This window comes from Cutaneotrichosporon cavernicola (genome assembly GCF_030864355.1).
Source record: "Cutaneotrichosporon cavernicola HIS019 DNA, chromosome: 2".
Classification (NCBI taxonomy): Eukaryota; Fungi; Basidiomycota; class Tremellomycetes; order Trichosporonales; family Trichosporonaceae; genus Cutaneotrichosporon; species Cutaneotrichosporon cavernicola.
The window spans coordinates 2,551,957-2,563,896 of NC_083394.1; the positions used below are offsets into that span (position 1 = coordinate 2,551,957).

Consider the following 11,940-nt stretch of genomic DNA (forward strand, 5'->3'; position numbering starts at 1 on the left):
ACCCCGCCACCTCCACACTCCTCCTCCAACTCGCTTCCATCACCCTGTTACGCCACGCCATACCCCGTGCCGCACGGCTGACCACTCTCGCCACCCACCTTGATCCTCTAGTCCCTCTGGTCAAGCTCGTACCTCAACAACCCATCCCGACTCCCTTCCGCTCCACATTCTCCAGGCTCTTCTCTACCATGACAGACTACACAAAGCTTGCCCCAGCATCCACAGATTCCAGGGACAGTACACTGGTTATCCGTGAGGTCATCCCTGGCATGGTCACGTTTAGCCTCCCCTTTGTATGTCACCTCTCTCTCTTCTCACTTTCTCACTCTTCTATCCTCGGTGCCTTGATGGATGCCGACGCCTCCAATGCCGATCCCGGCATTAGATGCCAGCTCTGTCGCATTGGGGTGGTTACCTAACGCCGTACTAACATCAGGCTCGTTACAGCACGCTGCCTATTGGCGGGCGGACCACTGCAGTCAACCTCGGCGACAAGGGTCTGTTTGTATACGTTTCCCACCCACTTACCGACGCAACCAAAGAGGCACTCAAGGCACTTGGTGGAGAGGTCAAGTGGCTCGTGACGCCAGACGGCGAGCATGGCATGAACATCAAGGCCTGGGCCGATGCGTTCCCCAACGCACAGTAAGCATTTCACACTGACACCCCGGCACACCTTAACGCCAGGCCGATCGGCGTCTCACGTTTCGCAAAGGAGAAGCCTGACGTCAAGTGGGCTGGGCTCTTTGGAGCGGGTGGAGAGACCAAGCAGTACGGCTTTGAGCCAGAGGTATGACTATGACTAGCCTCAAAAGTGAGCTAAAATTCAGATCACGCTCCACCAGTGTTCGGCGCACCGCAACGACGAGCTTATGGCCATCCACCACCCGAGCGGAACGCTCATGGAGGGCGACATGATCTTCAACCTCCCCCCGACAGAACAGTATAGCCGCAGTCACCTCCCCCTCTTGTTCCGGCTGTTGGGCAGCGGGAGCTGGATGTCGCCTGGTGGAGCGATACACGATCGCATGATTGGTGGTGCTGTGTCTGACCACGAGTGCGTTGGCGGCTCCCCTCCACTTTGTGCACTGACGTCAGACTAGCGAAAAAGGAACTGGCTCCAGTCTTCGCAGCCAAGTGGGATCGCATGATCCCCTGCCACGGCGAGGTTATTGAGTCTGGTGGCCGCGCGGCGTGGGACATGGTCTGGGGCAAGTACAAGACTTGATTGCGTGGCTAGGGTTTCAAGACGGTAACCAAGACTGTAGTATAGGCCGAGGACGGAGTAGACGGAGTATAGACATCCGTCCTCGGCCGCGACCGATGTATGCTATGTCGGCGGGATGTCGGGCGTCTTTGAACATAGACCCGATAAAGACCCTTGGTATCTGTCTTGGCAAGCTGTCTGCGTGGAACACGATCATGGACATGGTGTGATACGATTAGATGTTGGCTTTAGTGCGGCTGTGGATTTGAGGTACAAGCAATGTGGGGGTGGGGTTTAAGGGTTTGGGTGGGATGGAATGCACATTCGGCCGCTTTGCTTTGCTTTTCTACAAACAAACCTGTCAACATCCGCGCCAAGTCTTTTACCCCTCCCCCTGTCGCGGTTTGCCCACGTTGTGGGGATGGACAGGTGCGCTCTACCCCCACCACGACCGCCACGTTCACATCCACTGCCACATTCCATCGTTGACCTCGCCAGCCTCTCCTACCTCCCTGCCCGCTGACCGCAGCGCCACGGGGTAGGTCAGCTGGAGCGCGGGCCAGAGGGCCGAAACGAGTTTCACTGGTGCTGGCGCTCTGGAAGCGGCTGAGGATTGATGATCGAGCAGAGCCGAGCTCACGAGGCGCATGACTCGGGCGGTGGCGGTGGCGCAGAAACAACCTGTTCACAAACTAGAGTTGGAATGTGATGGTCAGTGTGGGGGGGGGAATGTCAAGCTGAGGGTCTGCTGGGCGAGAAGGGTTGATCGGCGTCGGCGACCAAGTGTGCCAAGTGGCCAGTCGGGAGTCGGGAGCGCCGACGGCGGAGGCGGGGTTGACGAAGCGAGCGTTGACGACTGAGACTGAGAGCAGTCGAAGCAAATCAGACTCTCCATCATACCACCCGACACTGGACCCAAACATCCACTGCAGCACCTGACAGTCGACAGATGTCCTTTGCGAGAGAGAGGTCAGAGAGACACGAGGCATTTGAGTGGCGACTTGACGTCGAACCCCAGCACAGACTCATCCTGAGCTGGCAGTGATACGACCCAAGCGGTCTCGCACAGATTGAGATTGAGTGTTGAGAGTGTTGTGGGGTTGAGGTGTGGGGTAATGGAATGGGGGTTGACTGGTCGATGGTTAACGAGTTGGGAGATGTGGTGGGCGCCGACGTGAGACAGTACTTGTACCTGTACATCAGACTTTGGACTGCATCCCCTCGCCTACTCGCATGAATCAAGATTGCAGTCAAGCCAGGGCCAACAAGTGGACGTGGACAGATTGAACCGGCCGTGTGGTCTTGGTCTCATGGTTTGCAATCAACCGGGCTACTCGCTAATCTCTTGTAATCTGAGACCAGTTGAACCGGCTTGCCGGCCGACCTGGGGCCGAGAAGCCGCAACAGGTATCCCAGACGTCACGATGTGCAACGAGCAGTGGAATGCTCATGCACATGCCCGTTCATCGTTCATGTATACGGCCTTTCTCGCTCATGTATACGGCCTTGTCGCTCATCTGCGTCGCTCATCTGCGCCGCGCAGGATATCTAGTCGCGGCGACTAGACTAGAAAACGGCTATCACCGAGGGATGCCGAGGCATCCCCGATCGGTAACATGCAACACAATTGCGGGGTCCTCTATGTGAAGGGGCAATCTATGAACCGAACAGTGGCCCCGGACTCCGGAGGTGACGTCGCCGGACAACTGGTCGCTGGCTGCTGGCTGCGGCCCACCTGGTGATTCTGATCCGCCCGGTGCCTCATTCCGCACGCGCAATCCTCAATACTCATATATGATCCATAGTCTGTCACCTCCCCATCAGACTCTTGCTCATACTCGCTCACAATGTCGCTCACAATCTACGAGTCGGACCTGGCCGCGCCATTCCTCCCCCAGATCTCAATCTTCGACTATGTCCTTCCTGGCCAGCCTGGTGTTTCGCCACTCCAGGCGTTCGACCAGTCCCTTCCAGCCTTTATTGATGGGAGGGACGGCCGGACCCTCACACGCGCCGGGTTGCGCGACGCCGCCCTCCGTCTCGCTGGCGGCCTCAAGGCACTAGGGCTGAAACGCGGAGATGTGGCGGGTCTCTGGGGATTCAACTCGCTCGAATGGGTTAATGCCGCTTATGGGTGTCTGGCGGCTGGCGTGGTCGTCAGCCCCGCCAACTATGCCTAGTGAGTTTGAGCTGGGTCTATGAGGCGACTCTCCTCTCCCCCCCCTCACGCCAGACTGCTCGCTGACACTTGAAGCGCCCCTGCCGAAGTGGCTCACCAGCTCAACGACTCGGGCGCATCCCTTGTCTTTGTCGACCCTGCCCTCTTATCCAACTTTGAGGCCTCGCGTCAACACCTCAAGCGGCCCCTCTCCCCCTCGCGTGTCATCCTCCTCTGCACTGTCAACCACAAGCCAAAGGGCACACCATACAAGTGTCTCCCCGAGATCCTCGCTGCCCCAGTCGAACCGGAACACTTTGACGGCACGGCTTGCAACGAGACGGCATGGATGTCGTATTCATCCGGCACAACTGGCCTGCCAAAGGGCGTCATGACGACCCACTACAACTTTACCAGCCAGCTTCAAGCCGCCAACACGAGCTACCACCTCGACAGTGGGCCAAACGGCGACGTCGTGCTGGGCTTCTTGCCTATGAGTCACATATACGGTCTTACCGTCTCGCTCCTCCAGCCCTTGACCTTTGGGGCGCCCGTCATTGTGCTTCCTCGATATGATGAGATTCCTGTCCTCGAGGCAATCCAAAAGTACAAGGTCACGCACGGGCTGCTGGTCCCGCCTCTGATCCTCAAGTTCCTCTACTCGCCCAATACGTCCAAGTACGACATCAGCTCTATGCGGACAATCATGAGTGGTGGCGCACCGCTCTCGCCTGAACTCGCTGCAGCGTTTGAGAAAAAGTTCCCCGGATGCGTCTCGATCCAGGGTTACGGTATGACCGAGACCACACCGGGGATTACGGCGATGAACAGGACCGACGTGCTCGGCGGCGATCGACAAGGTTGGGTCGGATACCTCTTGCCCACTTACCAGGCGCGCCTGGTGCGTGCTGATGGGACGGACGCACCGCGCGGTCAGCCAGGTGAGATGTGGGTTCGTTCGCCAAGCGTCATGAAGGGATACCACAACAATCCCAAGGCAACCGCCGATACCATGGCCCTCGGAGGATGGTTCAAGACGGGCGACGTGCTCATCCGCGATGACAAGGGATGGTACAAGGTCGTTGATCGGGTCAAGGAACTCATCAAGTACAAGGGCTTCCAGGTTGCCCCTGCCGAGCTCGAGGCACTCCTCCTCACCCACCCAAAGCTTGTCGACGCCGGCGTCGTCGGCGTGTATGATGAGGCCCAGGTCACCGAGATGCCGCGCGCCTATGTTGTGGCCGCCGACGGTATCGCTGCGGCTGAGCATGCCGCGCTCGCAAAGGAAGTGCAGGCGTGGGTTGCAGCGCGCGTTGCCCAGCACAAGAAGCTCCGTGGCGGGGTTCTCATTGTCGAGGCCATTCCCAAGTCGCCGAGCGGCAAGATCCTCCGCAAGGACCTCCGGAAGCGAGCGCAGGCAGAGTACGAGGGCAAGCCCGCGGCGCGGTTGTAGATAGTTGTATCTGGATGTCTGAAGTATGGGATGCATAGTTTGACTCGCCGTGTATGGGATCTACCATGTAATAACACTCCCAGTCGCCATTGGTGTCTCTCCCGGCACTACCAAGTTCTCAACACGCCGCTTCAGCTCATCGGACCCCTCTCGGTCTCGATCTCATTGTCAGCTCTGGCTTTGCCCGCAACTCACAATCTCCACCTACCCCCTTGCGTTGTGCCTCTCTCAAGATGTATCGTGCCCTACGGTGCGGCATTAGGCGTCTTCCTCCGAGTCGGTCTCCACATGCACGACGCCCATGTACACAGACGGGAGAGACTGGGACCTTTTACAAGACCTCTTCAAGGGTGACACTCCAACTGAAGGCGAGAGTGGACGCTTCTGGGTACCAGAGCTTGGGGTGGCTGTTGAACCTTGGCTGGACGACGGATTTTGGCTGGCCGACAAGGCTCGACGTGGTGGGGCACGCTCCGCACGCTCATGGCCACGGCGGTGCTGCTCGCGGGCGAATTCGCCACGGTACAGCTCCGCCATCCGCTTGTATTCGACATGTCGTTTCCACACCTCGTCACAACGCCGAGCCTCGTGCTCACGGAACTGCTGGTAGAGGGCCTTGTCCTCGCGATTGTAGATGTCCGACGCAACCTCTTCGAGCTGTCGCCGCTTCTCCTCGTAGACCTCCTCATACCTAGCCAGTTTGTTTGACAGGCGCTCGGCATCCTCTTCCGTCCAACTCCTGAGAGGCTCCAAGGCACCTCGAGCGATGCGAGTGCGCCACTCGTCCAGCCCCATCGAAATCAACTTGGCCGTTGTCTGGGCCGTTTTCAGCTTTGTGGAGTTTGTTATATTGCTCAAGTCGTCACTCAACCCACAGAAGAGGCGATCGAAGAAACTGAGACTCGTCGCCTGCCGTCAGCTCCGGTACCTTGCATGGATGACTGGCGTGCAAGTGGAACTCACCTTGTCGAACCTGCCGTCTGCTGCCTCGTAGAGTTTCATGGAGAACTCGTCACCGTTTTCCGGCCCGCATAGGGTGCCGCGATCAAAGCACTCATAGCAACAGGACCGGGTGTAGAGGCGACCGCCACCGACGTCCTCGTCAACCTCCCACCATAATGCCGGTGACTTGCACTCCCCTACCGAGCCGCTACACCAGTGGCAGCACCACGATCAGCTGGTCAGCCCAGATCTTGTGGCGCGTGTCACTCACGGGTGGCTGAAGAGTAAGCGGCTGTGGAGATAGTCACTGTGCGGCATAGCGCCAAGACGCAGCATCTCGTCGTCTGACAGACGCTGCTCGACTTGGGGGACTTTGGGCCAATCTTCGTCCACGCGTCTCTGGGAGGGTTCAGGTGCCACAGACGACATTGTGAGGGCAAGGTTAGAGCAGGTGTGAGATGAAGAGGCGGATGAGTAGTTATTAGAGTTATGAGGGGTGGTTACTATCTAGTCAGATGGCAAGAGGAAGAAAAGGAAGATGGATGGGATGGATGAGGTTAAAGAAGAATAGTTGAATACAAGACGAGCGAGGAAGGTTCACCTCCATATATGTGATAGTGGTCAACACCTTCCCTCACCAATCTCAACCCGCCTTCCTAGCTCCCAATTCCCCTGCGCTTCATACAATCATACATCCCTCTATTGCCCGCCTAGAGCTTGGCGTCCTTCTTCACGCTGACAACGACCTTGCCGTACGTCTTGCGGTTTTCAAGGTCGATGAGGCCCTTTGTGACGCCCTCGAGACCCTCGTACACGGGCTCGAAGACGGTCGGCGTGAGCTTGCCCTCTGCGACCATGCGTAGCGTCTCCTGGATGACAAACTTGTAGCGGGGCGGGTCGCGGACTGGGGTCAGTGGAAGGACAGCGGAAGAGACCACCGAGCGGATGCGCTCATTCCGAGGCTCAGCGCTCGGGGAGCAAGCCCCCCCTCACGCGTACTCACTAGCAGTCGCTCCCCAGAACAGGCCAACGATGCTGCAGTTCTTCAGCAGCACAAGGTTGGCTGGCACCTTCTCAATCGTGCCAGCGACGAAGCCGACGACAACAAGTCGTCCATTCCACGCAATGCACTTGAGCGACGGGATGAGCATGCCGACAGGGTCGTAGACAACGTCGGCGCCGTGGCCGTTTGTAATCTTCTTGACCTCGTCCTGCCACCCGGCCTTGGTGTAGTCGACGACGTAGTCGGCGCCGCCCTGTTCACGCGCGACCTTGCCCTTGGCAGGCGATCCGACGCACGCAATAACCTTGGCCCCGAGGACTGGGTTAGCGGGCCCGCTACAGGAAAGACTCACCCTTCGCGATCTGGCAGGCCGCGAGGCCGACACCGCCGGCGGCGGCGTGGACGAGCACCCACTCTCCGGGCTGAGTGTTGGCACGGCCGACGAGGCCCTCGTAAGACGTAGGGTAGGTGCTGGGGTCAGCGAGATCTAGGTCAAGCTGCGGGGGTGAGCGGGCGACTCGTCTGCTTTGTCTGCTTCGGCTTCTACTCCTATCTTGGCGGCAAGTCCCCCACCGTAGCTCCCTCTCCCTCCCTCCCTCCCTCCCTCGGCCCCGCCGCGCTTCGCGTGTCCGCAGCGACTCACAGGTACAATCCAGCAGCCTGTGCCAACGAAATGTTGGGGGGCACAGCGAGCAGCTTGTCATGCTCGACAGCGACGAATTCAGCATGCGACCCCTGCGCATACCCGAACACGCGGTCTCCTGCCTTGAACTTGCAACCAGCGGGAATGGGCGAGTCCTTGGCGACACGGCCAGCGAACTCGGCACCGAGAATGAACGGCATAGGCGGCTGGTTCTGGTACTTTCCCTGCGACTGGAGGATGCTGGGTGTGAGCGAGCCTGGACGACGAGCGAGTGTTGAACGGGCAGCGTTGGGCATCGCTAACGCCTACGCTACTCACTCGAAGAAGTTGAGACCCGTCGCGCTGATCTCGACAAGCACCTCCCCGGCCTTGGGGACGGGCTTGGCGACCTCGCTGACCGCAATGTCGCGGGGGTGCGCAAACTTGGAGACCTGGACTGCCTTCATTGTGAGTGTGAGTGTGAATGTGAGTGTGAGGGTGTGTGAGAGGGAGAGGGAGAGGGGGAGGGAGATGGAGAAAGTCTAAAGTTCAACGTTGCAAGACATATACTTAGTTGATGTAGCCGGGCGGAACAGTACCCGGGTGGGCCGGTGGCCGGTGGGCTGGTTGGTTGTAGGGCCTTTGCTGTTCCGGCTCGACGCACATATGCGGTCATGTCCGGTTTCTGTTTCTAGCCCCATCTCCGTCCGATCTCCGAGAATCGTCACTGCAACCAAGTTGACAACTAACTGCCTCTTGCAGCGGCCGAGCTTGGTTAACGACAGCTACATGCTACAAAATCGACACCCAACTGAACCACTCACACCTCCCACACCTAGTACAGTTGACATTGATACATGGACATTCCTCCGCTACAAGATGGACGCTTCCACCAGAGGCGGGCGGAGTCAAGGCGAGATGGACTACAGGGGCGGGCTCAAAGCTGGTGCAGATGGCTGCTGGCTCGATGAGCACATGTTCGCTACTGTCCCACGACAGCCTGCGGCATCGTCATGCCACTCAAACCCTTATTCCGTCGGCCCAGCAGCGTCGCGTTGCCGAGGTTGAGCTCAAATTGCGTGCCAGACTTGCGCTGTGCCGCACGGTCGCGCTGTCCTGCCCGTCCATCATATAACGCCGCCTCGGCCTCGCGGCGATTTGCTCCACCGCGGCCGACATAGTTCGTGACTGTCGGTTCCTTGATCCCGGCAGCCGCGTTGGCCGCAGCACGTGCGCGCTGCTTCTCTATCTCGCGCGCGACAACCTCGCCGTGCTTCCGCCGCGCCTCCTCGAGTTGCACTTGTTCGTCACCATCTTCGTCCTCTTCGTTGAGACCTTGCAAGAAGCCGCGCGTGCCCGCACCACCGGGGCCGTTGTACGCACGCCTCCGCGCGCCCTCCTCCTCCATCCGGTGTACGGCGTATGTGACGTCAAAGGCTTCCTTGAGGGCAGTGACACCCGGCGAGCGACCCTCTTTGTTGGCCGCGCGGATCGAGGCGAGGAGTGGCGAGTCGAGAGGCGCAACGACCGGCATCTTGGGCTTTTGAGATGGCACTGGTGGTTCAGCTGCCGCCGTGATCCACGGGTGTGCCAGGAACTGGTCAATGGTGTACCGCTGTGCCGGGTCAACACAGAGGAGATGGGTGATGAGGTCCTCAGCAGAATCTGAGATATCGTCCCACCATGGCGACAGGAACGTGTAGTATCCACGCGCGACCTTCTCTGTTAGGACGTTGATGCTCTCGTCGTAGAAGGCTGGTGTGAGCTCGCTACAAGATATCATCTTACGAGGGAAACCACACAGCAGGGTGTACAGCACACATCCCAATGCCCACATGTCAACCGACTTGCTGTACCGCTCGTCCTTGACAATCTCGGGAGCAGTGTAACCGACAGTGCCACACGGCGTCATCGTCTGCTCGTCCCACACAATCTTCGATAAGCCGAAGTCAGCAATCTTGACGCGACCGATGCCGCCACCGCCGATGCCAGGTTGGAACTCCCCTTCGTCTTCCTTTTCCTCGTCATAAGGGCGGTGTACAATCTCCTTTGACGGAATGATGGGGATCTTCTCAAAGAGCAAGTTCTCAGGCTTGATGTCGCGGTGAACGACACCACGCTCCTCGTGAAGGTAGCGGATGCCCTGGGCGACCTGGACGATGACGTGCCGCGCCAGTGCCTCAGAGAAGTACGTGAGTTTGACAATCTGGTGGAACAGCTCGCCGCCCTCCATCACTGTCGTCAGCGCTGACAACTCAAGGTTGGCGCAACTCACACTCCAGCACGAGGAAGTAGTGTTCGTCGCTCTCAAAGAACTGGAGCAGCCGAACGATACCAGGGTGGTCGATGCCACGCATAATCTGGACCTCCTTGAGGATGTTGGCGCGCTGAGGTCAGCTACTGGCAACGAACCAACAACAAGAGATAGGGCCGGACACGGATACCGACCTCTGTGACGCGCGGCCTCTTCTTAAAGTTGGAGTTAAGGTGCTTGTTGCCGCTCTAGTTAGGTCAGTCCCGTGTCCGTCATGTATCACTAGTGGGGTGCTACAAGCGGCCCGAACACTACTTACCTGCGAAGAGTTCAGCTCGTACTTGCGAACGACCTTGACCGCGACCTTGCGGCCGGTCTTGCGCTCTACGGCCTTGTACACGTTGGAAAACGCCCCGTCGCCCATCTTCTCAACGAGGCTGTAGTCTTCGAGCCCCGCGTAGCGAGGCATGACCTCGCCCTGTGCCTTTTCCTCCGCAACGATGCGCTCAGCCTCCTCGCGATAGTCGTTCGCACCAGCCTTACGCTCTACGCGCTTGTCTCGGCGCTCAGAAGCAGCTGTCCCAACATTGGAGGTCGCAGGTGCAGATTTGTAATGGGCAGGGGCAGGAGCAGCCGTACGCTGTGCGGCCTCTTTGTTTTGTTGGCGACTGGATGCATTGTCTGCGTTTGCCTGCTTGCCATGGCGCAGGATTTCTTAAAAGTCAGTACAAGTAGGGAGCTGAGGAGAGAACGTGGCGTGGGTGATCGAGGATGGAGGCGAGGATGCCAAGGTCAAGTGATTTCGGGATGGGCTTGTCATTCTACAGTAGGAACCAGAACCCAAGGACTTGGATGCAGACAACCGCAAGGACCGTGCACTCACGCTTAAAGCTGGACAGCATGTCGTCGTCGAGGCGTGCGCGGTTGAGGCGTTCAAGCGCGAGGTTGTAGTCGTCGTCGGCGTTGCGGCGGGGTTGTGGCTGTAATGTTTGAGCAGGAACGGCTTCGCCTCTAGAACTGGCCGATTGGCCCGAATGAGGCGAGACCGAGAGGGAGGAGAGGGGAACGAGGCTCGAGACGGAGCGCGGCGATGCGAGCGAGGATTCTGTGGACAGGCTCAGCTGCGAGAACAGGGGGGCCGGGGACGGATGATTAGTGAGCTCGAGGAGGGGCCCAGAGGCAGTCGAGGTGGCCTCAGAGAGCTGAAGCGTTGGTGTGATGGACGGCTGTATGGTTGCGATACCCAGGCAATATTGACCGGGGTGATGGAGTCGGTAGTTTTGTGGGTGATTATGAATCAAGAGTAAGGGGTTGTGGAAGACGGCAGGTGGATGTGGATGTGGGGGTGGGCGTAGTATGTACAGATGCGAGATTGGGGGAGATTGGGGGAGACGCGCGAGATGGTGACGCGAGTGGAGTGTGCAGTAGCAGTCTAGCAGTTGCAACTAGGCGGTAGGAGGAGGGGGGGGGATGGTTGTTGGAGGTTGGATAGAGAGAGGGGATGTGTGGATTGATGCAAGCGAAATGATGCCAGAAGTGGGATGGGGGCCAGGGAGCAAGGGGGGAAGGGGGAAGGGGGAAGGGGGAAGGGGGAAGGGGGATGGGGGAGGGGGGGGGGGGGTTGAGGCCCAAAAGGATTAGACGACTTGACTCCAAAGGCGACGTCATTGGTGAGTCATTTGAACTAAAGCCCCACACCTCTTATCCTAGTTTCCTAACTATTAGTCTATCCATGAATCACTTGTTACATCACACATCACCTAGCCGCATGGCCACTTTGACCATGACGTCTAGTCCGTGATCCATCAGCGCTCTTGCTCTGTCGATCGACTAGACTTCATCTCGCTTCACCTCGAGTCCCCTCGAGTCCCATCGACTAGGCTTTTGGGCAATGTCATGTTGGCCACACCGCCACCACCACCCGCGTCAGGCGTCAGGCATCAGGCGCCTCAACAAGTCATTGCAAATGACCGCCGCTTACGTCACGCCACCGGTCAGCGACAAACCACGCGGCTGCGCGTGGCGGATGCTTACTGTTAATTACTCACCATAGATAGATTGAGACAACGCGTGCTGCTGCCCATAGTGTGGCCACGGCCATCGGGCACGCGTCGTGCTTACGTTGCGGCTATTTCAGTTGCACTGCTTGCTGCTTGGCACAGCAATTACTCACTAACAGGCCCCGTAGGTCGCCTGGTTGGCGGCGGAAAGCTTAGGTTGAGGCTGAGGCTGGGTAGAGGGGCCAGCGTCCAGCGTTGCCAAGGGTTGCCTGAGGATTGGGATTGGTCCAATGATCCGCAG

The 11,940-nt window shown here is 58.6% G+C and overlaps 5 protein-coding genes across 5 annotated transcripts; 2 read left to right on the forward strand and 3 right to left on the reverse strand.

Moving 5' to 3' along the window:
• Positions 1–188: 188 nt before the first annotated feature.
• Positions 189–1,228, forward strand: CcaverHIS019_0209970 (uncharacterized protein; the record flags this gene model as incomplete). Its single annotated transcript, XM_060598071.1, has 5 exons — positions 189–293; positions 437–645; positions 688–790; positions 831–1,057; positions 1,099–1,228. 5 exons carry the CDS (start codon positions 189–191, stop codon positions 1,226–1,228), a joined length of 774 nt encoding a protein of 257 aa, XP_060454901.1.
• A 1,826-nt stretch (positions 1,229–3,054) lies between these two features.
• Positions 3,055–4,818, forward strand: CcaverHIS019_0209980 (uncharacterized protein; the record flags this gene model as incomplete). Its single annotated transcript, XM_060598072.1, has 2 exons — positions 3,055–3,386; positions 3,462–4,818. 2 exons carry the CDS (start codon positions 3,055–3,057, stop codon positions 4,816–4,818), a joined length of 1,689 nt encoding a protein of 562 aa, XP_060454902.1.
• Positions 4,819–5,076: 258 nt separating this feature from the next.
• Positions 5,077–6,189, reverse strand: CcaverHIS019_0209990 (uncharacterized protein; the record flags this gene model as incomplete). Its single annotated transcript, XM_060598073.1, has 3 exons — positions 5,077–5,727; positions 5,782–5,968; positions 6,032–6,189. The coding sequence occupies 3 exons, from the start codon at positions 6,187–6,189 to the stop codon at positions 5,077–5,079; spliced, it is 996 nt and encodes a 331-aa protein (XP_060454903.1).
• A 281-nt stretch (positions 6,190–6,470) lies between these two features.
• On the reverse strand, positions 6,471–7,852 carry CcaverHIS019_0210000 (uncharacterized protein; the record flags this gene model as incomplete). The annotated part of the gene is made up of 5 exons (XM_060598074.1): positions 6,471–6,664; positions 6,764–7,081; positions 7,116–7,234; positions 7,407–7,646; positions 7,725–7,852. The coding sequence occupies 5 exons, from the start codon at positions 7,850–7,852 to the stop codon at positions 6,471–6,473; spliced, it is 999 nt and encodes a 332-aa protein (XP_060454904.1).
• A 515-nt stretch (positions 7,853–8,367) lies between these two features.
• srk1 (uncharacterized protein) lies at positions 8,368–11,723 on the reverse strand (the record flags this gene model as incomplete). Its single annotated transcript, XM_060598075.1, has 7 exons — positions 8,368–9,140; positions 9,174–9,620; positions 9,661–9,772; positions 9,834–9,887; positions 9,959–10,353; positions 10,523–10,841; positions 11,688–11,723. The coding sequence occupies 7 exons, from the start codon at positions 11,721–11,723 to the stop codon at positions 8,368–8,370; spliced, it is 2,136 nt and encodes a 711-aa protein (XP_060454905.1).
• Positions 11,724–11,940: the final 217 nt, after the last annotated feature.